This window comes from Colletotrichum orchidophilum (genome assembly GCF_001831195.1).
Source record: "Colletotrichum orchidophilum strain IMI 309357 chromosome Unknown Scaffold_49.1, whole genome shotgun sequence".
Classification (NCBI taxonomy): Eukaryota; Fungi; Ascomycota; class Sordariomycetes; order Glomerellales; family Glomerellaceae; genus Colletotrichum; species Colletotrichum orchidophilum.
Window position 1 is genome coordinate 120,317 of NW_019173005.1, and position 27,900 is coordinate 148,216.

Here is a 27,900-nt window from a genome sequence, read left to right on the forward strand (position 1 = left end):
CAGCTTCTGTCTCGATTAAAGTTAGTCTTTAAGCATGTGGCTGTTATCCCCGCCTATTGTAACGACTGGCGAATGCACGCAATGACTTCGTTGTCTAACTTTTGTCTTTGCCTCCATCCAAGTCTATTACGAAGACAGTCCATGCCCTCGTTACCACAAGTTCGAGGTAAAACATGGCATTCAGAATACAGACAACTTATCGGGAGTCACTGCTGAGGGATTCACTCAGAGCAAGACATCGACCAATGGGAATACCCTCAGTAGCGAACAGCAAGATGTTACATGGATAATGTTACTGTGCACATGGCCCCGCAGTAAGGCGTGCTTCGTGCAGACAAGTCTTGGCTTTGTATCTGCCGGTAATCGGCAGCAAGCTGTAGAAACTGTTATGAAAAGTGAGAGAGGCTGAATTTCATAGACTTTGATTAAATCACGGTCAATATTTTCTCTGGTATGTGGCAACCCGAGTACTTCTTCAAAAGCCATAAACCCAATTGTTTCTTGTCAAATTGTTGCCGCGACACTCCTTAGTAAATCTCAACGCAATCATGGGCGTCCAACCGAGCCCAGAGAGCAAAACACTCTCCCCCCAAGATGAAAAGTCTTCTCTCAAGATAGCTCATCGTAAAGTCGATAAGAGACTTCTGCTGTGGTACTCCTTCGTCTACCTCATCATGCGCATTCACGTCAGCAATATCAGCAACGCCGCCATCATCAACCTTGAACAAGGGACCGGCATCAAGAAGCAGCTCGGAAACCTCTCCAGTTCAGAATGGGCGTGGACGTTGAGCATCTTCTACTACCCGTACATGTTCTTTGAGCCTCTTGCCACGCTCGCGTTGAAGAGGTTCTCGCCTTCCGTCTGGATGAGTCGGATCATGATTACTTGGGTAAGTTTCGACATCCCACTTGACTTTGCGCTTTATTTTCTTCCCCCCATCTAACTCTTGACTAAAGGGAGTTATCTCGATGTGTCAAGGCGCAACTCAGAGTTATGGCGGCATTCTAGCCTGTCGGTTCTTCTTGGGACTGGCTGAAGCGGGGTTCTATCCCGGTGTTTTGTACCATCTGAGCTTTTGGTACCCGACACACCGACTTCCGCTCAGAATTGTAAGCTGAGAACCCCGATTGAGCCAGAAGAATGAGGTTTCTTACTTATGCTACCACAGGGCTTCTTCTACGCCTGCGGCATGTTTTCCGGAACAATCAGCGGTCTCCTGGGTAAGTGTCGGGGAAGTCCATATATGACTATACCATTATTAAGATCGATTGCTAGCTTATGCGATATCCTTCATGAATGAAATTGGTGGCCTTGCCGGTTGGAGATGGGTAGGTCGAGCTGCAACCATTTCGATATCTACTGAGACTGCCGGCTAACTTTCGGTGAAGCTTTTTATTCTCGAAGGGATTCCTGCCATCTTTTGTGGCGTCTACACATTTTTCTATCTGCCCAACTGTGAGTCAAATTATTGATTCCATTTTCTATCAAGATCTGCTCTCTTGGGTAATTGGCATGCTAACATTAGACCGACCCAAGACCCCGAGACTGTCTCATTCCTCGCAGATTCTGAAAGAGAGGCTATCCTCTCTGACCTCCCGGAGCAAGCGCCTACCATGATTTCAAAGACAATCAACTTCCAACAAGTCAAGGATCTTTTCAGTGACCCGACTTTCATTCCGTTTTTGATGATCTGGATTACGCACGGCATTGGCGGATGGGGCATCTCCTTCGTCTTGCCGACTGTCATTTACGAGCTCGGTATATCAAACACTGCAATTTCTCAGGTGATGACCATGGTAAATTCAACATCTTCCCTGCCATATTTGGGTAATACGGATACTGATTCGTGTTTAGCCACCTTTTACGCTAGTCTTCGTCATACTCTTGACGCTGGCCTTTTTCGTTCATACAAAGCGACTCAGTCCATGGGTCGCTGGCCTGGGACTAGAAGCCGCCCAAATCGTCTGTTACGTACTCCTCATCACAGTCAAACAGCCCATTGCCAAGTAATGGCTTCCGAATGCACTAATAAATGTCTTTGAGGCTGACCTTTGAGCCAGGTACATCTTTGTCATGATCGCAACCGCGGCATCTCAGAGCTTCTTCGCCATAATATGGCCAGGTACGCATCACACTCTCACGTGGGATCAAAGATCATCGGCGGTTCATACGCTAATAAATTGACCATGCAGAGCGCATCCGAGCCGCAAAGGGAACGACAAGTGCGGGCCTTGCTATTGGTGTGACCAATGTAAGAAAGCCAAAAAAATCTTTTCAGACTTGGAGTAAAGCTAATCAGCGTTTTACAGGCGTCTTGTCAGCTTATGGGCATTGTTGTATGTGTACCATGCTGTGATGCCTCGCGCAATGGCTACGTTTCTAACAGATTGAACAGGGTCCCCAGATATACCAGTCAAGATTCGGCCCTACCTACCGGGTGAGCTACGCCTGCTCCATTGGCCTGCTATGCGGAACACTTCTGGCGGTTTCAGCTGCGTGGTTCTTTGTGGTGAGGAAAGACTGGAATGAGACAAACCAAGGAAATATCGGAGCAGAATTGGATTCAGAGACTGGTAGTCATACAGGAGCAGCCATGGCCGAAAGAAAGTCTTGATTGAGGATACTAAGGTCTGCATGGTACGCCATTGAAATAAGATGCTGCCCCTGCATAGCTTCATCCTGGATGGTACCTAGACCTTGACAGTCCTCTTCCTTCACGACTCGGTGGACCCATAATCTGGCCCAATGAAGGAATACGAAAAGACTATTTTTTTAGGAGGAATAAGTACTTAGCATCTTGAATGAGTACCTAAGCAGAGCTACAGGCTAGTTTAAAACGCAGCGAAAAGTAAGGGAAACCCGCTTCATCGACAACCTAGTAATCCGTCCCACCTCTTCTAGTAACGAGGAGAAACCAGACCTAGAGTTCATCTTCCTACCAACCTAAGGCAAAGAAGAGCCCAATTGCAGTGGACGGCTGGTTAAGAAATTGGTTTCACATGGCATGGTTGGTCTTGGTGTAAAGTAGCTTATGGCGCTTGTCGTGCACGAATTTTCGCTCTTTCCGCTCCGCAAGCCTAGCTATCTCGGACTGCGAGCTCACCTGGCTGGGTGCTTTTGAGACTGAAGGCTTGTCAGCAGCCACATCTATGTACATACTAAATGGAAAATATGCCTTTTGATATCGTAGTGTTGCAGATGCGTGCTGTATATCTTTACTGTTTTAAACCCACTGAAGATAACACAGGACGAGAAGGAGCGAAGTATAACAGGAATCTCGACATTGAAATATCCAATGCGAAAAACTCACCCCTCAGATAGTATAAGTGCTCAATAACACGCTGCCCACAAGATCATGGGCCCAGGACTCCTGAGGAGGCAGAGAAGCTTTGCACTGTTTAAGGTGGTGTTCCTCCCTCCGATGTACTAATCCACCCCAGACTTGAAAAGTACTCGGGGGGGAAAAGTCTAGATTCGAATACACCCGAATTGTCTCTCAGCTAGTACCATTGTTTCTCCATAGATGACCATACATATAGGTACCGCAGTGTTTTCCAATCTCGAGACCAATATTACGATACAGCCGCCATTTCTTTGTCTTTTACATCTGACCAGGATAGCATGTACAAGGCGAACTCAATTTGTCAACTCAACAAAGGTGACGCTCCAAGTCTCCCACTGCATTTGTAGTATTGAATGGATGAGTACTGAGTGGTTCCAAATTTAGGGTTCCGGCTCCCTTATTCAGTACATGTACCTTTGGCAGGGCCCGGAAGATATTGTACTCACTTCGAGGCAGACTGGCGATTCCAACATAGCCAAGGCCTAGGGAAGATATCGCAAGTTCAAATTCGAAGCATCTGACGAGGCGCAGAGTACGTCTCATCGAAGTTGGGTTTAACGCGTTAGGCGAATATGGTTGGGAAATCGGTTAAAACTTCACAATCAGCTAAAAGTGTGTTGCAAGACAAAAGTGTCATGTGCCATGTGTCTTCATTGGCTATCGTGCTCCCTTTCCAAGGAGTTCAATCTCAGTATTTGGCCCTCCATCGGGCAACGACCAACGACCAACCCTGCCACCGGATCCGTTCCATCTGCCATTTCAATCGAATTTTCAAGGCCGCATACCAGCACGCCGCCGGCTATCATTTTGAGGAAAGCCTGATGAGACCTTCCCATCGCGAAAAAGAAAACAAAAAACACAGTTCCGTTGCGGCCGGTGACCATCCGAAAGTGTTTCCCCTCCTTGATTCTTTTTTTGTTGATAGATCGTACACGCTCGAAGACCATACACTTGGGTAATGAGTAGAGAGAAGAAAGTTCCCCCGTAGAAAGAGACCGCATGAATTATCCTTGCCACCTGCAGCTTTAACCATCTGCAGGCCCAAAGAGAGTCTTGTAAACAGCTAACGACGTGTTCGGGGGCAACGCGGCCTTAGCCACCTCTCATGCCGTAATGACGTTGGTGAGGTGGCCGACGACCACTACCTTCCTAGTGGTAGTTTCCGCCCCATCCGCCGCGCTGCTGTTGCTGGCCGCCGCTGCCATAGTATCCACTGCCGTAGGCACCCTGTTGGCCGTAGGATCCGAACGGAGCGCTGCCGTGCTGACCGCCAGTAGCGCCTCCCATGCCATAGCCACTGCTTCCGTGAACGTTGTGGCCCTGAAGATGGCTCGGGTAGCCGCCGTAGCCGCTCATCTGAGAAGCGGACTGGGGCGGGGGGAGACCAGTCTGGCCCGAGGGGGTGTTCGTGGCCGAGCCGGGGCGAGCGCCGCCCAGCGAAGGCGAGGGACCGGCACCGGGCTTGCTTTCGCCGAAAGGCTTCAGATCGTCGTTGGCAGAAGCAGCATTCGACTGGGCAGTGCTGTTAAATCCTTGTCCAGCAGGGCTCTGGAACGAAGAGGAGCCACGGCCGAAGGAATCTTGAGCACCGCTAAAGCCACTGCCGGCCAAACCGGGCTGGTTGCCAGATTGGGCAGAACCAGCACGGCCAAAGTCGCCTCCGAGTCCTGAGCTCAGACCGCTGTCAGCGCGGTGCAGGGACGACTGACCGAAACCAGCAGCGGGGGACGAGGCGTGGTCGTAGGGGCCCTGGGGCGACATGCCGTAGGGGTGGCCGTAGACGCCTCCCTTGCCGCCGTACGGACCACCGCCGTATCCTCCCTGGCCGTAGTGGCCGCTGTAGCCCATATAGTTCGAGTAGTAAGCATTGTTGTAGTAGGGGTGGTTGTTGTAGGGGTAGCTCTGTTGGCCGTGAGACTGAGGCTGCGAGGTCTGGCTGGCCGCCTGCTGGCTCTGAGCCGTGGGGTTCGGGGTGCTGTGTCCGCTGTTCTGGGCGTCGTTAGTGACGCCTCCGTAGCGGGACTGGTTTTGAAGACCGCCGCTCTGAGGGTACTGGCTGAGGTTATCAGCCTGCGAAGCATTGTAGCCGCCGAAAGATCTCTGCTGAGAAGAAAGGTTGTCCTGGTGACCCTGGGCTCCCTGCTGGCCGTAGGGCTGATTGTAGTAGTTGTAGGGAGGGCGGTTCTGTTGGTCGGCGGTGTAGTAGGAGGAGTAATCGGTGGGAGCAGAGCTGAAGGCTCCACCGGCTTGCTGGCTCTGTTGCGACGGCTGGTTCGGGAAGCTGTCAAACTGGTTCTGCGAGGCAGTGGGGTTGTTCGTCTGGGTGAAGGGGTCGATAGACTTTTGGGGGAAGGATGAGGGCTCTTGAGGGCCGGCCTGACCGAACCGGGAGTAGGGCTGCGAAGCAGTAGCGGCAGGTTGAGGGACTAGAGGTTTTGTCAGTTTGTGTGAACGGGTGAGATAACGTGTCTTTGAGGTAGGCAAATACATACCCTGAGCGGCGGGAGCCTGAGGAGCAGCGCCTGCGGATCCTGGGAAGGGTGCATTAGCAAAGTCGGTGACATTGCTAGCTGAAGCAAGTGTACCGGTAGGGGTGGCAGCGGCAGGAAGAGGCAGGCCAGGAGCAGGCTTCTGGGTACCAATAGCTTCGGGAACGGGAGCCTGCTGAGGAGCAGGAGGAAGAGAGGTTCGGGGGTGAGCGACGGGAGAATCAGCAGGGGGCTGGGTCCGGGTCTCGGGCTCTTCGCGATCACCGTCAATGTCCTCATCCTCGTTCAGGCTGAAAGCACCGAACTGGACGGCAGCGCGGTCGACCTCACGGTTGCCAGGCATGCGCACGGCTTCCTCCTGGTCAAGAACGCGACGCTGGTAGCTCGGCGTACGGGATCCTCGCTCGGTGGTAGCCTTGATCGCGGAAGCGGCAAAGCCGCTGTTCGTAGTAGGAACCGCAGGGCGAATTGGCTGGTGCTGCTGCTGCGAGGCAGACAGAGGTGTCGCAGTAGCGCTGGCTGCGTTGAGGCGGGGATCCCAGGAATCGGCAGCGGTGCTTGCAACGGTAGCAGTCGCGGGAGGATGCGATTCGTCGACTACCTGTTCAAGATTCGTCTCAGTAAGTTGGTCCTTGGAAGGCGGCAAAACCACTTCAGGTTCGATGACGGTTGGTACTTCTGCAGGAGCTGGTTCTTCATGGGCGGGTTCCACGGGGAGTTCGACTGGAGCAACAGGCTCAGGCTGCGCCTCGGGTTCGGGCTCAGGTTCGGGTGTAGGTTCGGCAGCAGGGACGGCAGGAGGGAGAGGTTCGATGGGTTCGGCGGGTTTGGGCACGGGCTCCTCCTTGGGCGGCTTCGGGGCAGCCTTGGGCACGGTCGATTGACGGAGCATGCTAGCCCACGTCTTGGGAGCAGCTGCGGCAGGCTTGGGCGCGTCGGTGGCAGCGGCAGCGGCAGCGGGAGCGGGAGCCGCAGGCTTCTCGGTAATCTCCTTGGGAGCCCAGGGATCCTCGGCGGGTGCGTCCTTAACGTCCAACTTGGGGGTATCCCACGCGTTTGACTCCTCGGTAGGAACGGAGAGCGGCTGGGCGTTCTCCTTGTTATGGCGAGAGCCATTAGTAGCTACTGTGTTTGAGGCCCTGCCCCGACCACCGCGACCTCCTCTCTCAGCAGTTCTTCCGCGACCGCGACCAGCCTCCGAGACGTTGCGTCCGCCACGAGTGGGTCTGGCGTTGGATGAGTCGATGTTCGAGGCTGCGGTCGTGGAATCCTTGGCCTTAGAGCGGGGGGCCTTCTTCGTGACCTCGCCCCATTGGGAGATGGTGCCTAGAACCAAAGCGAAATGATTAGCAGAGAGCACAAAAGAAAAGAAGGTGAACGGTCGTCGAGGAGAAGGGAAAGTAGGTAAATTGTCGAAGCGTGGCGCGGAAAATGGTCGGTTGACAGCCTGACGAGGCAAGAGGCGTGCGCCGACATACCTTCAGCAATGCGGGTGACGGTGAGGTTCTCGTCACCATCCGTCTCTTGAAGAGCGTAGAGAATATCCTGCTCAGACCAATCGGGGAAGAGCTCCTTGATGAGGGGCGCCTTGCTTCCGTATTGCTTCTTGAGCTCGCCGAGCTCGCCTTGGTCCTCAAACGCATCGTCGGCATCATTCTTGGAGTCGAACTTGTCGCCATTGGTTCTTCCCGAGGTGCGACCACCCCGACTGGCAAAGCCACCTCTTCCACCGCGTGCAGAACCTCTGCCGCGCGAGGCGGCAGGCCGAATCTGTACCTCAGACATTGCTGGGTTTCTTTGTATGAGGGGAGGGGTTTTCCACGCTGGGAAAATTGGAGGGAATCAATTATTCACTGTCCCGTATCGACACGACAGCTTTGGTGGGGGGCTTCAGTTGCGGAACACAAGCCGATGAAGAGCGGGAAGGGAAAAAAAGGTAGGAAAAGAAAAGGGTGCCGCAAAGTGGGAGAGGCGACGTCGTCGTGGTCGTGGCTGACGAGACGAGACAAGTGAGGTTTGGTGGTGGATGTTGGTGGGAGAAAGGCGAGGTGTGGATGGTGGATGGATGTGGAATGTTTGTGCAGAGGCAGACGCAAATGCACTGGGGAAAAGTTCAAAGGGAGGTTTTTTGCCCAGGCGGCCAGCACAAGCGCAAGAGCAGCCGACCTCAGGTAGCGAGTGTCTGGCAGGGCAGCTGGGTCCCGTCAGGTTGTGGACTTGTGGTTGACTGTGGCAGCGGTTGAGTGGCAGCAGCAGGGCCCAGTTGGGGCACGGCCGCCGTACCAAGGTTCCCCGTCAACTTTCAAGCTGGGCTAAGGTAAGGTAGGCCAGGGGAGTTGGGGGAGTTGGGGCGTGGGAGGCAGGTGAGATCTGGCAGTACGTACCGTTAGAAACCTCTACGAATTTTGGTGCTTCTTTTTTTTTTTCCCTTTTCCCTTGCTCTGCTTCCTTCTTGCTGCTGTACTGCGCTGCCCCCATTTCTGGTCCAGTCAGGCTTCAGCTAAGGTTTTTGGACTGGGCGACCGCCTGCAGCGAATGACGCTCCCCTGGAACCGCAACGGGCTAGCGCGGCCTGCTTTTAGCGGGGCTTTGGAGATCTACTGCCTCAATGGTCAGGCCGATAGGCGTACCAGTACCTCTAAGAGCGGTCAAAAAACGAGGATCTTAAAGTATCTGGACATGCAGGCCCCCACCAGCTTCGCCGTCTCCTGGCGGCAAGTACCTTTGTGCTCTTGCTGGTACCTGACTTGGGGACCTTCCCCTTGGCAATTTTGCCTTACTTAGCCTTACCTGCTCATGTACTCATGTGCCTCTAACCAGCTGAGGAGGGCGATGAGGTAAGAAAGCAAAGCAGTCACGTCGACTTTTGGACCTCGGATTGAAGGGAGGAGGCCTAGCTCGCTGCAGCTCAGCTCAACTGACCTCGAGGTTCTAAAAGCTATTCGTCCATAACCATGACAATTGCGATTACTATCGGACAAAATCATCAGTTTGTAAACAACGAAACCGATCCATCAATAGTGGCGTTAAATCAAATACTTTGCTGTCCAGTGACAACCAGGCAGTGCCACAGCCGAGGTCAGGAATGTTGCAGGTCATGAAGCTCCAAGTAGCTGTTTCTAGAAAAAGCATCGTCATTTCGGTTCAACTCAATTCACCGCTTGAAATATCATCATTTCCAACTGTTTACATTGCCCAGCTGCGGCGGCCGAGACGCCCTGTGCGTCAGCGTCATCCTCGGACTGTATAGAAGTGTCGTCCGGCTTCGTGTCGTGTCGTGGTAGCTACCTTGTCGCGATATTGGTGCGGCCTCCCGCGTCGCTCCCTCCAAGCCTCCGCCAGCAGGTATCTCGCTCGAGAAGCTCACCCTGGTCGACCTGGGTCATATGCTCTTGGTCTTGGTCACGAGGCTGTCATCGTTACTCAAATCTACCCCTGCTAATTATATGGCAAGCTGAATGGACGGCGATTGGTGCGACTTTGGAGAAATAGATGACCAGTCAAGTAGCCGCTACAAGCGAGATCGCAAGTTACAGTGGCCGAAGGTGGGCGACCAAGCAAAGCCTTTGCTGCCTGAATCATAAAATCTGGGCCGTCTCGCGTGTACACAAGACTTGCCCTCGCCAGCGAGGAAACAGCCTCTCCATCTGGTCTCCTGGCCACAAGACAGCCGAGGGCCCCAGAATTTGAGTACGTACCGGATCTTTGCCCTGAGGTCGAGGTCCCTCATTCTTCTGCCTCAGGTGTCAGAGGGGCTGGCTCCATATTTTCCATGTCACATGACCCGTCAGTGGCATGACAGAGTCCCGGCTCGGCGGGCAACCTGACTCCATGGCACCACGATGATGCGTACCTGACCTATCCGTACCTATCAGTACTTTCACCCGGCACTCCAAGCACCCCATCACATCACCCTTTCACTGGTACCACGACTCTGCGCGGGGAAACATCCACCTCATCCTCCCGCACTTCCGGCGAGCGCAACCGAAGAGTGCTCACTCCTGCAACATTGTCACGAAACGCCGTCAGCGCCGTCACGACTCATATCCCGATACCTCGAATCCTACCGACTTTCACAATGTTCGCCACGAAGCCTCTGAGCTCTATCAAAAATGCCATTCCCTCGATCCACCAACCGCTACCCCTCTCATCGAGGGAGTCCCAGAAGCTACTCAACGTCCTGAAGGCTTCGTTCCGCAAGAACCTTGACAAAGAGCATGGCTACGCTCCCGAGATTGGCGACTTGTCCGCGGCCAAGGCCACCTCCTCAACACACTCTTCCTCCTCGCGCGATACTCACCGTCGCCCAACCGACCAACATCTTCGTTCCATTCTCTCCAACCCACTATTCAAGAGCGGCGCTCAGCTCAGCAGCGTTCCCTCTGCAACTCCTAGAGACCCTATGGATGTTTTCGATGACGCGGTGTCGCGAGGCATGATGACAAGGAAAGCTGCAACAGGCTGCCTCAAGACGAAACGAATGCAGATTCTCCAGTCGAGCGCTCTCTCAGTTCAAGACTCTATGATGGCATCTACAGCTGGTCTGCGGGTGGTTCAGTGGTTGAGATCATCCGGCCAGGAACGGACGCTGGATTTCCTCGGAGACCAGAACCTTACTCGTGAGCTCATACCGTTCATGGTTGCCGAGGGACTGGAAGAGGTTGCGTGGTCGTGGGCGGACCGGACAATCCGCGGTGAAGGGCCCGCAGACGAGAGGGGCAAGGTTGTAGGAGCCTTGGTCGCCCACTTGGTGGCTGCCAAGGCAAACGTGGAAGACCGCAATCTAGATACGGCATTTTCAGCGATACTAAGAGCAGAGTCCACTTGGAAGGCGGAATCACAATTACCCCGGATTCTCCTGTCTCCCTTCCTCGTTCTCTCCTGGCAGTCGACAGTCGAGGCATGGAAGCGGCCACAGCCATCCACGCCGCTCTTTGACTCCTTCGTTGGGACTGCCAACTACATTTTGCACCCACGACTTCACCTCGCACATTTGGACCTTCATCATCCCACTAACCCCAGCCACGAAAAGGCTTTGGTGTACCTCAATACTGGCCGAGACAGCCTGGAGGGCGACAGCGGTCTGGCTAGGAGACTTATGTTAATGGGAATGGATGCCGTCAGCCACCTCACCATGCTCGGCCGGACTGAGGAGGCCAATGGAATCCTGCGCCTGTTGCAATCAAAAATCTCGAAGGATTTATGGCAGAAGCATCGGTCAAGGGGCTTGATGAGTATGTGAAAGGCTTTTCATGAAGGTCGCACAACTACAATTTCTACGTACGCTTCGGATCAGTATCGTCGCCGTTGTTGTTGGAGAACGGACCATGCCATGCGCTCTCGCGTTGTCACAGCCTGCCTGCCAGTTATTATTCTGAAGGAAGGCTCTCTCTAACGCTGGTCCGCCCACGGCAAAATTTAGCGGCCGGTCGTCATCAGTTCTTGAAGAAAAGACGCGACTGCGTCTACCTTGTATCAAGAGTGACTTGATTCACTTCCGATTAAGAAACCATGCCAGTTTCTACGACTGCGGACCGATGTTCATCGAAAGCTATCGCAAACAATCTGCGCTTCGATGCTGGAAATCTTATTGTCGCTGACCTCATTCTTTTTTTTTTTTTTTTTTTGGACATAGCTTAGGAGATACCCGCAAATTGCACAATCATTTCAACCTCATAAATGTCTAATCAAGTGCAACTTGAGTGATGATGAACAAGACAATGTCGTGTACCACACTCGTCTCTATGCAGCAGCAGCAGCGGCAACAGTAGATGCCGCGTCTTCAACGCATGAGGCAAATTTACGGTACGGGCGCAGAACGGCCTGGTGTTTCTCACGCCCAGATGCCAAGTAGGAGGGATGAGATGATTTGACTGGGCTTCTGGTTCATGCCCCAATCACCGTGCAAGAAGTCGAGAATACAGGAAGACCCAGTGCCTACATTAGTGCTTACGAGCCGAGAAACTCAATTGTAGTTTGCTACGAGATGGTTCTCTCATTGAACAATATTAATTCCAATCTCGAGACCAGACCATACTTTGCGTGACTGCACTGGGACAACTCCACGAGAACGCCAGAAAGAGAAACAAACCGCCCAACTACCAACCCTCTCTCCACCCCTAACCGACCGGGTGGAAAAGCTGGTACAATTCTCCCTTTTTAACTTACCCTTTCTTCTCCTCCTTGTACTCCATCCAAATCTCAGTCGCTTCCGAGACGTTCATCCTCCCCCAATCCCAAAACCCCTCAGGCCTTCTTCGCAACCCTCACCACAATCTTGCCCGCCGCCGACCCCTCCTTGAGCTTCTCATACGCCTTGACAGCATCCTCAAACTCGTACGTCGAATCAACCACAGTCCGCACCTTGCCCTCCGCCATCCACGCCGCAATCTGCGCCAGATCCGCGTGCACGTTCTTGGTCATGAACGTCTCAAACTTGTGCTTCGCGCCGCCGAGGAAGCCCGGGAGGAACAGGCTCGGGACCAGGCTGCTCACCTGCGCAAGCGACACGGCGCCGCCGACAAACTTGAAGTGCCCACCCGCGAGCAAAAAGTCGTCAGAGGCCTTGTACAGGTTCGGGGGCGAGTTTCCGACATTGTCCACCACCACGGAAAAGACTTTGCCCTTGCTGCGCAGCACCGAGACGACGTCGGACGTCTTGTAGTCAATGATTTCGTCGGCGCCGAGGGATTTGCAGAGGGCTTCCTTGGCGGTGGAGCAGGAGACGGTCACGGCGCAGCCGAGGGCTTTGGCGATTTGGATGCCAAAGGTGCCCGTGCCGCCGGAGCCGCCGTTGATAAAGACGTGATCGCCGGCCTTTACGTAGGGCGCAATGGTCTGGTAGGCCGTCAGGGCAGCGGTGCCCACGGCGCCGGCCTGTTCCAGGCTCTCTGCTGCTGCTGCCGCCGCCGCGGGGTCGTGGGGAAAGGCGGCGATGCCGTCGCGGTCGGCGACGAGGTACTCACTCAGCGAGCCATGGGTGCCGAGGGGGTTGACGCGGCCGACGACGAGGTCGCCGGGGGCAATGTCTGTGATTTCGGAGCCGACGGCGACGGCGCGGCCGGAGAAGTCCATGCCGGGGCAGCGGGGGAAGGAGACCATTGCTTTTGCGACGAGGCCGAGGTCCGGAAGCTTGTAGTCTGCTGGGTTGATGCCCGCGGCGACGACTTGGACGAGGACCTGGGTTGGCGTGAGGGTGGTGGCGGAGGGGGTCGGGACGGTTGTGAGAGTGAGGTCCTTGATGAAGGAGCCTGGGGCGGGAATTTGCCAGCGGCGCATCTCGGTGGGCGGTTGTTGGGCCATTGTATTTGTGAGATCTTTGTGGTGTATGGGGTTGAGGTTGGTTCTGTTGATGCTTGTGATGGATGGAAGAGTGACGGAAGGATTGGTTGCGTGGTATAAGTATGGGCGTGAGAGTTGATGTCTAGATAAGGCAGCTCAAGCTTTCCCTCAGGACGCTACCTTAGGTTCCGTCGTGCTCTAGGTACCTAGTGTAAAGTTCCTCGGCCCAGGGTGGGGGTGACAAGACACCACTGACGAAATCGGAATCCCGGCCAAAGTCAACCGGGGAAGGCGGGAGCTCCCTCCCCTTCTAGCCATCAGTTATCATGGAGCTCAGGCACGACGTGCACACCGCACCCGACTGATAGGTCAAATGGCGTCACGACTCGAGTTGCCCCGATCCGGCCCTGCTCGCCCCGATCATTCACCCGGAGGCCCCTATTCGACGTCAAGTTCCAACTTCCGAACCGCATAAACATGGATGCTCCACCCCAAGGAGGAGCCGTCGTTGGCGGTTGCCGATTGTTACACGGGGGAAAAAAATTCCTGCAGTCGAATTTTTCTAGAAGAAAGTGGGTTTGGCAGCTGTAGCAACCCCGTGGAATTGAAGCCCCGATGCTCCGTATTTGTGCAGGAAAACCCTCCCCTCCATCTGAGAGCATGCGGGTACCTCAATCCCCGCCTCCGGCCTATCAGAGCATCGAGCATACAACAATCCATTGATTGGGTATGTAACTGTCGTGCGCAAACCCACTGCTTCACAAATAACGACAAGACTCTCAACAGAGTGGTATTGCTGGATAGCACTCTGGAGTCATTCGCATGATTCTCCTTTACAGGAGGCCTCGATCCTAAGGAGCTCCAGAGTTTGGTCGTGACGGCGTTTAGTACTGCTGGTTTCCCCCTTTCAATGTATCCCTTGTTCAAAATGACTGCCTGAGCTGTTGGGTGAAGCTCAAGTCTACCTTACTGCATTAATGTCACGGCAGGGAGCAAATCAGTTTAGTCAGCAACATCGTGTATCATTCGTCGTGAGGCTTCTTGCCTCGTTGGGGGCATACGGCCAATCTTCCTCAAGAGAGGCATGGGAAGGTACTTTATTCCCTTCTTCCTTCTCAAAACCTGGTATCACAACGTAACGGGTATCTTTCCACCCTTAATCAATCCCACAACGCCAAACCAGAAGCCAACCTGTAACACCCCCCAGAAACCGATTCCTCCCATTTCTTGTAGACTCAGGCGCACCAAGTAGATGCCCAGCGACCAAGCTCATTAGGGTCACAGATCCGCTCCATATCGTCCTCTCTCAGAGCCAGGAGAACCTCCCAGGGCGCCTCTCCCTTGGTGATACCACGACGCTGCATAATGTTCATCGAGCCGTCGTTGGCAGACCACGTCTTGCGCACGTAGTCCGCCCTACCCTTCGTGCCCGGGATACCAAAGTCCACATCGGCGCCCATGTGCGTCCAGACGCTGCAGCCCAGACCAGCGTGGTCGGGCCGCAGCGCCTTCTTGAAGGCCTGCCCTTCCATTGTAGGGTCAGGAAGGGACGAGGCGAGCGCAATGCGGGCTGGAATATAGCCCGGTGTGCTCGCCTGGCTGATGGCCTGGCGGACACGCCAGGAGGCGTCAAGGATGGCAGGTACGGCGTTGGGGGGCAGGGTGCCAGAGGCTGAGGTCTGGATGAGGTCCTCTACCTTAGCAACGCTGCTGGTTTGTGTGTATACATTGCCCCATGCGTCTGCAGGGAAGGCCGGAGAAAGACGTGGGCGGGCGTCGGCGGTGATAGTGAAGGAGGTTTGGTCATGCTGGGAGAGGTGTATGAGGCGGCACCTGGTGACGTGGACCCAGATCATGGCGGAGAGGGTGTCGGCCTTGGAGACGAAGGCTTTGTCGCCGTGCTTTTCACGGACATGGGTCAGTGCTTGTCCATGGAGGTCGGAAAGGGTTGCGTTTGGGATGCTGAAGAGCACGCAGACAGGTCTCGGGGGCTTCTCGGACAGAGTGTTGGTGCCAGCGACTGTGCCATTCGTGGTGAAGTCGTACTCGGGGAACAGAGTATTCTCAATGTCGGTCGTAACGTATGGGATCATGCTGGGACGCTTATTGTGCTCGTCCACAAAGACGCTCAAGGGGTCTTCTTCATCGCCCTGGCCAAAGTACTCGAGGAACGCCTTGATGAAGCCGCCGTCAAAGATGGCATGGTGCGTTGAGAAGCAGACAAAAAGGCCTCCTCCAGAAACTTCTGTGATCTTCATTGTCATAGGAGGGCAAGATTCACCCGGCTTTGGGTGGTTAGGGGAGAGGGACAGGACATCCTTGTCCATGAATGAAGGAGGCATGCCACGCTTCTTGAGTTCTTGGTAGTCGAGACCTTCGAGGTTCGTCACTGAGCTGTAGGCGACGATATCCTGTCGCTGGTCAGGGTCGATTAGGGCGTCGTTCAGGTCGTAGGCAAGCTCCAACTCATTGGGTCGACGGCTGTTTGTGGCGGGGCGGATCTCTCCTGCCAGGAAGGGCCAGCGTGCAAGAGCGGTTCGGAACCGAAGTTTGAGATGCTTCAATGTCTCTGCAGTGCTATATTCCTCGTCCTGGTTGAATATGAAGATGGATCGCACGTAGATTCGAGGAGCGATCTGGTCCAGGGGGCCCAGATGAATGGTGGGGACGACGCTGATGCCACCCATGGTGGAGGTATAGTGATGTGTATGTGGAAGGGTTGCTTAGTATGAGCGTGAGTGAGTACGGTAGAGAGGAATAAGAAGGATCGAGGTTTGACGAGTCTCGAATTATTCAGAAGATTAGGTAGGTGCGAGGTTGGCTTGCACGCAAGTGAATGTGTTGTTGGGTGAAGATATGAGCCGTGGAGAGTAATAGTTCTTTCTAAATAGAAGAAGAAGAAGGAGCTTCTGGGTGCTCAGTGGTATGGGATCAGTAATAAGAGAACGTTCAGATTCGTGGTACGCCTGGTATGAGGGTGAACTTTGATCCAACGGAGACAGGTATTTCCTATTTATGAGATAGGACGCCCTCAACTCACCTTTTCTCAGTGAAATGGATGCCAAAGTTGTTCCACAATCAGTAAGCTCTCAAGGTACCTTTGTGATTGTCTTCGATCTGATTCTGACTTTCAGGGGCCCCTGGGTCACTTGGTTGTACTTTGGAGGAATGAAATGGAATAATGACTGACGAGTGATAACAGCCCATGGGTTTCCCAAAGTTTATTTAAGAGGTGTATTCAGCACAACTTTTGAGTTGGAGTACCCAACTGTTCGAACCACAACCACAGCACTCATCTTCATTCATCTCATTGTGTAGTTACGGTAAATGGAAGCATGAGTAAGGCCAGTATATAGAATAAGGTAGTTTGAATGAGAGTTGAAATAGACAGCGTGTAAGTGCGGTGTTGTGAACAGCTCTGAGTAGAATTATGTATTCTTTCAAACAACAACACAGGTCCCTTGTGCTCTGCAGCTTGTCTGGAAGTATACAGAGAGGTGGTAGCACAAGACACGTAAAACGATTTCAAACGTTCTTTGGAGATAGAGAAGAATAGAAATGATCAAACACAAAGTTCCGTGATTAGAAAGATGCAGTGTCAGAAAACAATAGCAAGGCAGGCCGGCAATATTGATTACTGTAGTATATATTTTGTCCGCAGAGGCACATCTGGCGATGGCCTCTAGCAGCATCTTTTGAGTGAAGAGAGGGCACCCTGGTGATCCAAAGGACCGTACTCTCATTGAATTTAATCTGCGCGCTTTGATTCTGGGTGCGTATTGGGTCACCCTGATAATTGGGTGACAAGTTGTGGAAATCGAGGACCAAGGGCAGGATGGCTTAAAATGATGCTTTCGTCCGAAAGATGAAGTTTTTTTTCGGGGTTTGTTGTCTATAGATGGGTAAAAGAGGTAGCTTTTCTTCTAAGGCCGTCTTGAACTCAATACTAGATTTGAATAGTATGGCTTCCCGCTCCATAACAATGGAGAAAGATGCCACACCGAACGCCACATTGAACATGTACGTCTCCCCCATGTCATAAAATTTGATCAAGCCATCGAGTCGCTCAGGATCCCAGAGCCTCCATCCACTTGTCTGCTAAAATAATGATCTTGAGTGCTCGAATCATTCCTTCAGCAAGAAGGAAGCAGTTGGGTTAAGCCATCGCAGGATTAGAGGCGCTACGGATAAAAATTCATCTTGTAACAAACATTACGAATATTAATGTCCTAGATAAATTAAGGCGCTATTTTCTTTAATATCGTATGGTCAAATAATTCTGATGCCAAAGTTGCAAGCCACAAAGCCACGCTTGCTGAGGCTTCAGATATACCGGTTCGGATTCTGTACGATGATATTTTTGTAAGAACCGAATTTGAGAACGTCGACGCCACGTTAAGACTTTTGTAAGAAAGACGTAGCTGAGAAGTACGATTCGGCGCCTCATCAGCATGATGCCAACGTCTTGGGGGGAAACTCAATGACGGGCCCGGGGCACTAAGAAATAGCTGATCAAGATGAGAAGGCATCGGGAATGCCCAGCAGGCTGGAGAGAAGCGGGTGACGAAGAAGAGTGTCGCTGTTGCTGGTATAGTGACGGCTATAAACACGATGACGAGCCTGATCATCGGTATAAGTCAGCTTGAAACAAGCGGAAGAGGAGGCGCCTTTGAGTGATCCTACCCAGTGGGCCTGTCGGTCTCTTCGCGATCCTCACAAGACCTTTTTTAGCCCTGGGTACCTGAGAAGCCCATCTTTCTCCGAGATAACCGGAGACTCTGGTAGAAGTAGTCTCCAGAAACTGTGGTGAACCGTGTCATGTTTCTTTCACAAATCGCCTCGACGTCGACTTTGGCGATCATGAGAAATTTGAAGTAGGACTCAACAGCTTGAGATCCTTCGACCTATCGCCAGATGATTGTCCCAAACATTCTCCATGATAACGACGGCAGAGGTTCGGCGTGAGGAGGACTAGATACATATACCAGGAAGGAAAAGGCTTGATTATGGAGGAAGGCACGATTCAAAAGAAGGCATCCGGGTGGCATTGCGGCACGCCGCAGCATGAGTTTTTTCGTTGGTGATGAGGTGAGATCATGTCTTCTGAGTAAGTACCTTACTAAGTAGTCAGGAGAGGAAAAAGTAGGAGGCGAAGATGAGACGGAAGGCGTGGGCACCGGGTTATATATCTATTGATTTCACAATGTTATTGAAATCGATTGTATCGACATCAATAACGAGAGGAAGAGGACTAGAAAAAAGATAAATAGAAGCCCAAGCAGTAAGGTACTTAGGAATTAAAAAACAGAGCTTCATCTCGTCGCTTCATGTACGGAGAAGACTCAGTCATGAAATGATATCGCTGGAGTTTATTCATCTGATTTCTTGGTGTCTCATGCCCTCTCGTGGCTTTATATACTCGACAGCAGTGCATTCTTCTGTTACATCATTAGTTTGTACAGGTCATCCTGTCTTTCTTTTTGGTGCGTTTCCCAACAGGGAGGTACTTGTAAGGTAGTTTGTAAAACTAATCTTCCAAGCCATCCAAATATCCGGCTGCCGCAGAAACGTGCCTAAAAAATGTATTTTGGCTAGAGGCTTCAAGCGAGCTGACGGTATGTAAAATGGTTTGAGTTTCCATGGTCTCCATGGCATTTTACCTCCGGCAAGGCCTTTGCTATCAAACTTCAAGAAGAAACAAACCATCATGGTAAGCCAAGCTGCAGTCACAGGAATCACGAGCTTTTTCAAGGTAGAAACAGTTGCAAGATATTGAAAACGAGGTGGGGTTAGAATTGTATTCCCTAATACTAAAGTCCTACTCTAAAACAGATAATGAGTGCACTACAGTCTTAGTCCTCCCCCACTTCAGACGCCTACTATGCAAAGTCTCTCGGCGTGAAATGAATTTTATCCATCCATCACCCCCAAAGCCAAGGCATCTTTGCGAACTACTGGCATTTGGGATAGGAGCTGCCACAATCCGGGGTGAGATAACCTCGAGTGTTTCCCGGAGGACAGTACTCGAACTCCATGCAGTCCCCTGACGACAAAGTGCAATGTTCTCCGTTGAACCGCTGGCCTTCGGGACATTGAGGCAGCGTCTCGCCCACACACTCCTTGGATGCCGCATCCCAAGTGGTGTTGGAAGGACAGACTGGGTCGAGCTCTGACACGCAGATCCTGCCGTTGAACGTTGTGCCCGGAGGGCAGCTGGGCTCCACGACGGACGCGCACTGATTTCCGTCGAATTCGGTACCGGGCTCACAGACCGGGGTGTCACCGACGCAGACGGTTCCGTTGAAGTGAGTGCCCTGCTCGCACTCTGGAATCTCGTCGGAGATGCACTCCTCCCCGCGCAGGATGTAACCAGGAGGGCAGGCCGCGTCCTCAACGTTCTGGCATCGGCCGCCGAGCCACTGATGATCGGGAGGGCAGTCTGGCGGATCGATACTGAGGCAGGTATTGCCCTTGAGAATCAAGCCCTTCGGACAGGTCGGCGGGCCCCTGATACACTCGCCGCCGACGAGCGTCGAATACTCGGGGCAGACTGGGGTTTGTCCGGTGACACATGCTCCGTCACTGAGAGACGATCCATTGGGACATGAGGGCGGGGTGCTCGATACGCAGCGTGAACCGTCATAGATGGTGTCCTCCGGACAGCTTGGAGGGTCGCCTCCCACTCTAGTGCAGTCCTCGCCATCGAAGTGGGTGCCATCCTCGCACTGCGGTCGGCCGCTGATGACACAGTCTCTTCCGTTGAACTTGGTATCGGAGGGGCACGAGGGGGGATCGATGCTGATACACTCGTCACCCTGGATATGAGTGCCCGTAGGGCAGACGGCTTCGCCTTTGTGGACACAGTTTCCGTTTGTCAGTGTTGTGCCGCCGGGGCAGATAGGCGGCTCTACGGACACACAAGTGGTTCCGTCGCGAGCCGAGCCTGGAGGGCATCCTGGCGGTGTGATGGAAATGCATCGGTCGCAGTCCAGCTTGGTCCCTGGTGGACATGCCGGGGGGACGACTGTGATGGCCCTGCAGCGATCGCCGACCTCTGTCGTTCCCTCTGGACATCCTTCGGGGGGTACTTTGTACGAACACACTTCTCCATCCCACTTCAGAGGAAGAGGACAGCATCGCGAAGTGCCAGAAGCCTTGTCGGCAGACATTTCGGTCCCGGGTTGGCAGATGGGCTCATCCGGGGACACACATTTAGTATCTTCCAGGATATCACCGGGGGGGCAGGACGGCGCCGTCTTCATGGTGCAGGTGTTTCTCTTGACGCTAAACTTCGTTCCAGGTGGACACTCGGGGCCGCCATCTGTGATGCAGTCGCCTCCCTTGGAAAAGGTACCCGCCGGACATTGAGGAGGTTGACGATGGTTGCAAACGTTGTTGACTTCGTCGTACTCGCTGCCCGAAGGACAACTGGGTGGCTGAGTATTGACGCACACTCCATCGGACAGGGTTGTACCCTCAGGACATGCCGGTGGACTGGAACTCACGCAGCCCTTGCCGTTGAAGCGGTCGCCGTTACCGCAGATGGGAGTCTTGGTCGAGATACAGATTTTATCGACCAGCTGTGTGCCAGAAGGGCATTTTGGAGGAACTTCCAAAACACACGTCTTGTCTTTGAGAATCGACGGAGAAGGGCACGATGGTGGAGTGGTCGTGATGCAGACAAGTCCGTTGAAGGTCTCGCCATCCCGGCAGATAGGGCCAGTAATGGAGATGCACTGGCTGCCTCTGAGTTTTGTTCCGTCCGGGCATCCGGGGACCCCGAGGACGCAGGAGTTGCCGTCAAACAAGGTCCCTTCTGGGCAACACTTGACCCGGCCAGACTCGGGATCAGTAAGAGGCTTGATTGCGTCTAGAGTCCATTTGTTGCGGACTGCCGACCCAAGTGGTATCTGGTCAGCTGCGACCTGGAAAGCAAAGAGCGAAGAAATGAGGCCCGCTTGTAAAGCGACCATTTTGATTGATTCTTGAGGACAAAGGTAGTGAGGCTTGGTGGATGTTTAAAGAGAAGGTAAATAAGTTAGTGTTGATTGCGTGATCCCCTTCTTATACAATTGATGGGATGAGATCAAAATAGTGGCACAACTCGAGAGACTGCACATGTTGAGACAAGTGAGCTGTTCACATAGCGAGATTTTCCTTCCACCGCAGCTATGGAGTAGTCGAAGAGACCAGCTTCAGTCTCTCGAGCCAAGTATACGTCATGATGAGCGATTCTCTCGACCAGGTCCTGCTTATTGTCTGCAAACGTGATTCTCTGCCGCTGGAGTGAGTCCTCTCTGAGGTATTATTCAAGCTAAACCCCGCTTCGAACACAACGATGAAGAGAAAACACCCCTTGAAGCTAGAGATTGGCTTCGGCAACGGGCGCATCCGCAAAACACATGCAGAAAGCAACTTGTCTTGCTGCTAAAAAGAATATCAACCGCCCTCGGCAGCTAAGACCGAATAAACACAACAACAATCTATCACGGCGAAGAATGTTTGCCTTCAATCTGAACAACTGCTTTCGGAAGCCTGCGAAAAGGGCTTTACTGATAATTCTGCTAAAGGGATTGTGTCAATAGCCATGTCGATCATCAAAATCGCTTCCTAGAGCCCAAAATAAGGCGGAGTTGTTTCCGCCGAAAACGATTTGCCAAGATCATTTCAGCGATCTCGGCAGGAACTTACTGGGTTGTCCATTGTGATTGTGGATTTGCGGGTAAGACACTTTTGCCGACCATGTCATCAGTTTCGACAAGGGATTTACCGAGACATGGAGCTCTTAGCAGAGTTCGACATATCTCAGAGCTTCAATGCCATACGTGCGTATCTTTGACGGACGGAGTCCTAAAACCAATCGTGGATTCGGCCTAGTTCAGTAGCTCAACGTCTAGGATTTATCGATGTTTGCGGAGCGAGCAAAGAATCTTGCCGTCTCGTTGATAATTGCTTATAGTAGACGTCGCTATCAGCCGTAGGTTCGGATCGAAGATCTCGGGAGATCAGCCGATGTAATGTCTTTGAAACAGCAGCGTAGATAGGAGATCAACTGCTTAGTGCGTATATCCTCGCCGGGTTGGGTCAAAGCTGATGTGCGGGGTATTGTGAGACATTTGAAGGAGCGGGACGGTCCATTTGCCAGGCTATTTATCGAATAGCACTAAGTGCATGCCTCCCATATCAGCGCCTATCTCAGACAGCTCTCAGGTTCCCGGAAAGCCAGTTGAGCCGTGAGACAAAAAGGAGCCCGCACACCTAGGTGGCTTGCGTGGGCGGGGAGGAAAGAGCCGCTTCCGCTCAAAAGCTAAGGCCAGAAGGAGCTGTCAATAATTACGTGGGAACCACAATCTTACAAATTTCCATGGTGACATCATCCTCATTGAGTGAGACAATGTCAATGCTTTGGTCTTTCCCGGATGAGGCTGCAATTTTCTCGATGGGAGCCATCCTAACCACCACAGGAAATTGAACGTTTCTATCTCGGCGTGTAAGGAAGCTTCAGATAAACTGGCTTATTCGAGGGACATGTCGGGTAGTCGGACTTCGAGGCAATACCGACATGATGATCCGCACTCAATGCGTACTGTGGTGCTCAAAAAGGTAACCAGGTTCCGAAACAGTCATGGATCCAGTTGACCTATCCGTCTTTACTAGATGCAGAGATCCTTTAATGTGGCTGCTTACTGAACTACCAATTCATCTATGATAGCAACCAATCAGAGCTTGAAAATGCCTTAGTTACTACCGACGTTGGCCTTGCATATTGGTAAGGCGGGAAGGGCCGGAAGACGTTCCTACGTAATGGGTTACATGATTATACGTCTCTAGACTATCCTTGAACACAACTCCGTCATGTGAAAAGCTGATCTGGCTACCCGAAGTGACGTCTGTCTTGAGAGCCAAGAAGAAATGTAACTCCATTCAGTGACTCAAAAATTTCCAGTGAATAATCTGGGAAGGCTCCCAGATAGATAAATTGGACGTCCCGTGCAGATTTATGAGAGCTTCCTCTATATCTGTACAGCTCCAGCCTAATCCTGCTTGGCTGAACTTGGATCTCCTCAACCATATCTTTACTTTATCTACAGTCACGGCCACTATGCAACTATTCTTAGTCACCCTGCTCCTTGCTCCCAGCATCAGCGGGGTCTTGGCAGCTGAGCAGGTGCCTCTCACCACTGAGAGCAGCAGCTGCCTCTCCTCTCCCAATTACAACAGATGCTGCCCTCGTAATAAAGGTTCCGGGAAAGTCGTCATCAGCGGAAGCACGTTCGAGTACACTTGTGGCACTTGGATTAGTCCCTCTACGAAGCATCCGGACCGGCATCCTACGCCTGAGGCTTGTGCCGAGGCCTGCGCGAAAGAACCATTGTGTGTGGCAGGGTTCTGGAAATCAGGGGCGTGCCACCTAACGCAGGAGCCCGAATACAAGCGCTACCCCAATCCAAACAACTACTTACTGCTTGTCAAGGCGGATGATGCACTCGACGATAGCACATCTGGTGTGACCGACGGTCGAAACTCAGCCGAGTGCGAGAACGAGAAAGACACGATCCGCAGCCAAATGGCATCCCAGTGCGACAGCGAGAAGCAGAAGCTCCAGACTAGCTGCCAGGATGATACCCGCAAGGCGGAAGAAAGTTGCAAGCAGGAGAAAGCGGCTCTTGAGCAAAAGACAAATGCGCTTGAACAAGAGAAGACGCAGTGCGAAGCTGACAAGTCTCGGGAGCTGAACGACGCCAGAACGCAGTGCGAAGCTTCAAAGTCTGATACTGAAAAGCAACTACAACAATGCCAAAGCCAGCAAGACCAGCAAGACCAGCAGAACCAGCAGAACCAGCAGAACCAGCAGAACCAGCAGAACCAGCAGAACCAGCAGAACCAGCAGAACCAGCAGGGCCAAGGCCAAGACCAGCAGAACCAAGGCCAGAACCAGCAAAACCAAGGCCAGAACCAGCAGAACCAAGGCCAGAACACCCCGCAGCAGTCTTCAACAGAAGCCGAATGCAGTGCAATGTCATGGAAAGGAATGTGCGGTGGTTTCGGATGCGCGAACAGATTCTTTGTCGAAGGCGTGGAGTATGAGAGGAACTGTGGCGTTGCAACCCTGAACACGCGACAGAGGACTGTTAGGACGAACATCTATCCTACACCGTGGGCTTGTTTGAAAGCCGAATGCAATGGAATTACGGACTGTATGGGAATTGGCTGGACTAATGCAGCTGTAAGTCTCATCATTTCTCTCAAGATCGAGGGCGTTTAAAACCCAACCTACCTTATGCTAACGATGTCCATGTGACAGACTTATTGCCATGTTCATCTTCATAAGAACTATAAAGGCAAGAGGCTGTCGACTAACAGGGCTCACCATGCTCTATTCAAGGTGGGCTGGAAACAGCCATCTTGAGAACAAGTTGAAGGATACTTTGAGGGTATGTGGTGAACCCCTGGTATAATATGGATGCCCAGGTCTGGTAGAACGGAACCTCCAACGGCGCTGGCAGGAGCTATCAGAAGGATCACTCAAGGTTTAGTTCTCGTTCGTCAATACAGTCACTCAAGGTTTTTATTAGTTACGGCTTTCATTCTCGAATTGGAATATTGCAGTTTTTATCACTTTGAACCAAGCCCGTATGTTTACACTTCTAGTGTGATCGTTCATACGTGATGTGTATCCACAAGGGTTTCAAGCTCACCAAGACAGGGTATCTAATTGCCACAATCATTTTTGACATGCTGAAAATGAGATGAGCATCGAAGCAAGCAGAAGGGAGACTGAATCGACAGACTGCAGTTCTATAGAGACATGAAGTCCCCGAACATGTTTTTAGGTCAGTTTTGTTCGTCTTTTGATCAATCCATCCAACTCGTTCAGTTCACATCTTCGATATCCAACTTCAGCGGCATCGAGTCCAAAACAATCACCCGCAAGTCCTCTGCCATAACGCCATGCAAAGACGATTAACAAACTAGTTTCAACCATTCCAAACAATTTAGTCCAAGTATCCGCTTTTGCGTTGAGTAGTCATGGTGTTGTAGCGTCGGGCTTAGCACCAGGCAGCATCATGCGAAACGTCCAACCTTGCGCTTCATAAACCTCGCGAGTGACTTTCTTCAGCCATAAGGTTGGCACAATCGGAAGCCAGAACTCGCACGTCTCAGTCTTGAGAATCTCCAGCCCGGCAGCCCAGGATACCTGCGCGTCCGCTTCATCGCCGGCAGCGAGCTGTGCGTGAGCCAATGACAGATGTATTGCTGCCGCAGTGAAGCCTGCTCCAGCTTTGAGGGCGTGCATACGCTGGATCTCTTGCAGCGCGTATCCCCATCGCAGCACAGCGGTGGTCTTGTCCGATCTGAAATGCGCTATGCGAGCTAGGGCGAGGATAGCACGCATGTGCAACTGCTGATCAAAGAGTGTATCTATACCAATCGGCGTAGCATGTTGAGTCTCAAGTTCTCTGAGGAATAGTTCTGCGGCGTCGAAATTTTTGAGTCCAATGTTGAACTCCGCCGACGACAGCAGAAGCCGCGGGTACGCTCGACGTGAGAGTTCAGGCTTGTTCGAGCTATCCAACTCTGGCCGCAGAATCTCGGCCGCCTTGGAGTACTCTTCCATCTCGCAGTACATGTCGGCAAGTCTGCTAACTAAAAGGCGGCGCGTGTTTCCTCGTAATGGTTTCGTCATGTCGAGGGAGAGTGTCTGTTCTAGGGAAGCCCTGGCTGCAGTAAAGTTTCCGATAGATTGAAAGAAGCGTGCTGCCGTGCTCTGAAGTCGAAACGTCACCTCAGTGTCCAGGGTCGAGAGCGGTTGTTCTGCTTTCCATTCGTAGATAAGCAAGGAAACGTCATCGTCGGTACATTTAATCTTGTTCTCCATCTGAGATATGTGGAGTCGTCCATATAGTGAATGGTCGCGGCGAGTGACGGGTTGCGGGCCGCGCCACACAAAGTCGCGTATGTGTGCCTCCGACTTGGTGAACTCTCCGTCATTGCGGTAAAGAACGCTGCGAAACAGCACAACGGTAGCGTGGAGGTAGTAAGGCATGGATTTTCGCAGCAACGATCTAGCCCTGTCCACGGCAACATGGCGCATGGCAACCGAGTCTCTCTCGCAAAAGAAAAGAATTGCCTCGAGGACTTGTGTCCTGAGCGGCGTTGGCACCTTATATGCCCTAGTCGTCTTCTCAACAATCGGCCAAGCGGCTAATTTTAGTGGCTCAGACCTGTAATTAAATCTAACGTCAGCTGAAAAGTCCATATTGCAGGTGTCGTTGGTCAAAGTTGGGCCTAACCAGTCCGTATTGCCTTCGTAACATGGGGGACAAACGAAACAAAGCAGCTTCAGAGCAACTGCCCCAAGTTCCTCTACAGTCCTCGGTCTCAGGGCGCGAGACAAGAAAACAGAGAATTCAGGGCACAGTGACAAAGCTAGTGTGTCATTATCTAGCCTGCGCTTGATGATGTTAGGGCTCTCTATGACGCGGGAATATTCAACGTCGTCGGAAATGAGTCTGACAAGCTCAGTTGAAATACCATAGTTGGCAGCATCGACGGCATCTATCTCTCCATCGGTGTTCCATCGACGTTGAGGGAATCGCACACCTTTCAGAAGGATCTCGGGGATTTCAACTGCGCCGAATGCTTGCAATAAGAGCAACAGCTGATCTGAAGCTGGAATCAACTCTGTGTATTCAACGAATAGATTCAAATAAGACGACTTCAAAGACGGATCTGTGAACGCAAATCAGCGTCCAATTGCAGAAATGGAAGACACACGGCGACTCACCGCGTAGCTGACTTAGAATGAGACGCTGTACCACATCTACGTGATCCGTGACTAGTGGGGCAAGGGATAACAAATGGTTGAAAACTTCTTCATCATCTATGTTCAGATATCGTTCATAACTGCCCGTTATAAATCAGTTTTGCAGAGGGCTCAACGGGCACTGCACACTCTTACGTGGATGGTGGAATATCTAACGGAAGCCAGAGAATCGATCCCAGGCCACCCAGCTTCCGAGCGATTTGGATGTACTTTCTCCCAGAGTTGCGAATATCCGCGTAGTTAGTCTGTCCGTGAAATGCTTTGGCGATATGAGGTGGCACGGAGGCTTCGGGATCCAACTTGGATCTTAGGAATATTACTATGCAGGCCAATCTGCGACGCAGGTCGGCATTGACATGGTCGTCAGAGGCTACCCAAAACCCATCAACATTCTCGCTAAAGACCTCGTATATCTGCTTGACGGGCCCGAGGTCGACCGAGTCAACGGATAGGGCCTTATTCGTACGCTGGTTGCGTGGCGTGATTTGATACTGCACGTCGCGGGAGAGTGCCTTGGACTTGGCTAGAAGTCGACGGACATCCTCGAGGTGGCTATTGAGGACAGGTATCAACTCTCTAGCTCGTTCTTCGTCATATTGCTTGGATAGGAGCCGAATCGAGCTGCAGAGACATATAGAATTATCCATGGCGCGGCGACCCGGAGCATTTTATGGCGACTTGTGCCGCGTTGGAGAGGCAATGGCATACCCCCTCCCCTTTCATGCAGAATTTGAACTCCACTCGTGCATCTCGGCTTTGGTCGGATTTGCGAGACCCGACCCGCACTAGGAGTTATCAATCACTAACCCCTGACATTGGCCCACATTGACTGATTTTGAACGCGACTAGTTCAGTTTTTTTTTTATCAGCTTATCAGATCATGGTGGATCCCCAGAGCCCGCCGGACACTAGAGGAAGGGCTCAGATATGCTGTGCCAGAGCATTTGAAAACACCATG

At 52.4% G+C, this 27,900-nt stretch overlaps 8 protein-coding genes across 8 annotated transcripts; 3 read left to right on the forward strand and 5 right to left on the reverse strand.

Annotated features, from left to right (window-relative positions):
- Positions 1-548: 548 nt before the first annotated feature.
- Positions 549-2,615, forward strand: CORC01_06530 (high-affinity nicotinic acid transporter; the record flags this gene model as incomplete). Its single annotated transcript, XM_022618171.1, has 11 exons — positions 549-890; positions 958-1,110; positions 1,170-1,221; positions 1,277-1,329; positions 1,390-1,456; positions 1,538-1,797; positions 1,856-2,007; positions 2,062-2,123; positions 2,194-2,252; positions 2,311-2,337; positions 2,397-2,615. The coding sequence occupies 11 exons, from the start codon at positions 549-551 to the stop codon at positions 2,613-2,615; spliced, it is 1,446 nt and encodes a 481-aa protein (XP_022475313.1).
- Positions 2,616-4,493: 1,878 nt separating this feature from the next.
- Positions 4,494-7,618, reverse strand: CORC01_06531 (rnapii degradation factor def1; the record flags this gene model as incomplete). Its single annotated transcript, XM_022618172.1, has 3 exons — positions 4,494-5,770; positions 5,837-7,159; positions 7,312-7,618. 3 exons carry the CDS (start codon positions 7,616-7,618, stop codon positions 4,494-4,496), a joined length of 2,907 nt encoding a protein of 968 aa, XP_022475314.1.
- A 2,293-nt stretch (positions 7,619-9,911) lies between these two features.
- Positions 9,912-11,075, forward strand: CORC01_06532 (uncharacterized protein; the record flags this gene model as incomplete). Its single annotated transcript, XM_022618173.1, has 1 exon — positions 9,912-11,075. The coding sequence occupies one exon, from the start codon at positions 9,912-9,914 to the stop codon at positions 11,073-11,075; it is 1,164 nt and encodes a 387-aa protein (XP_022475315.1).
- A 1,004-nt stretch (positions 11,076-12,079) lies between these two features.
- CORC01_06533 (zinc-binding dehydrogenase) lies at positions 12,080-13,135 on the reverse strand (the record flags this gene model as incomplete). The annotated part of the gene is made up of 1 exon (XM_022618174.1): positions 12,080-13,135. The coding sequence occupies one exon, from the start codon at positions 13,133-13,135 to the stop codon at positions 12,080-12,082; it is 1,056 nt and encodes a 351-aa protein (XP_022475316.1).
- A 1,214-nt stretch (positions 13,136-14,349) lies between these two features.
- CORC01_06534 (uncharacterized protein) lies at positions 14,350-15,801 on the reverse strand (the record flags this gene model as incomplete). The annotated part of the gene is made up of 1 exon (XM_022618175.1): positions 14,350-15,801. The coding sequence occupies one exon, from the start codon at positions 15,799-15,801 to the stop codon at positions 14,350-14,352; it is 1,452 nt and encodes a 483-aa protein (XP_022475317.1).
- Positions 15,802-19,065: 3,264 nt separating this feature from the next.
- CORC01_06535 (uncharacterized protein) lies at positions 19,066-21,087 on the reverse strand (the record flags this gene model as incomplete). Its single annotated transcript, XM_022618176.1, has 1 exon — positions 19,066-21,087. One exon carries the CDS (start codon positions 21,085-21,087, stop codon positions 19,066-19,068), a length of 2,022 nt encoding a protein of 673 aa, XP_022475318.1.
- Positions 21,088-23,216: 2,129 nt separating this feature from the next.
- Positions 23,217-24,524, forward strand: CORC01_06536 (uncharacterized protein; the record flags this gene model as incomplete). Its single annotated transcript, XM_022618177.1, has 2 exons — positions 23,217-24,341; positions 24,420-24,524. The coding sequence occupies 2 exons, from the start codon at positions 23,217-23,219 to the stop codon at positions 24,522-24,524; spliced, it is 1,230 nt and encodes a 409-aa protein (XP_022475319.1).
- Positions 24,525-25,142: 618 nt separating this feature from the next.
- CORC01_06537 (uncharacterized protein) lies at positions 25,143-27,589 on the reverse strand (the record flags this gene model as incomplete). The annotated part of the gene is made up of 4 exons (XM_022618178.1): positions 25,143-26,340; positions 26,410-26,848; positions 26,904-27,022; positions 27,078-27,589. The coding sequence occupies 4 exons, from the start codon at positions 27,587-27,589 to the stop codon at positions 25,143-25,145; spliced, it is 2,268 nt and encodes a 755-aa protein (XP_022475320.1).
- Positions 27,590-27,900: the final 311 nt, after the last annotated feature.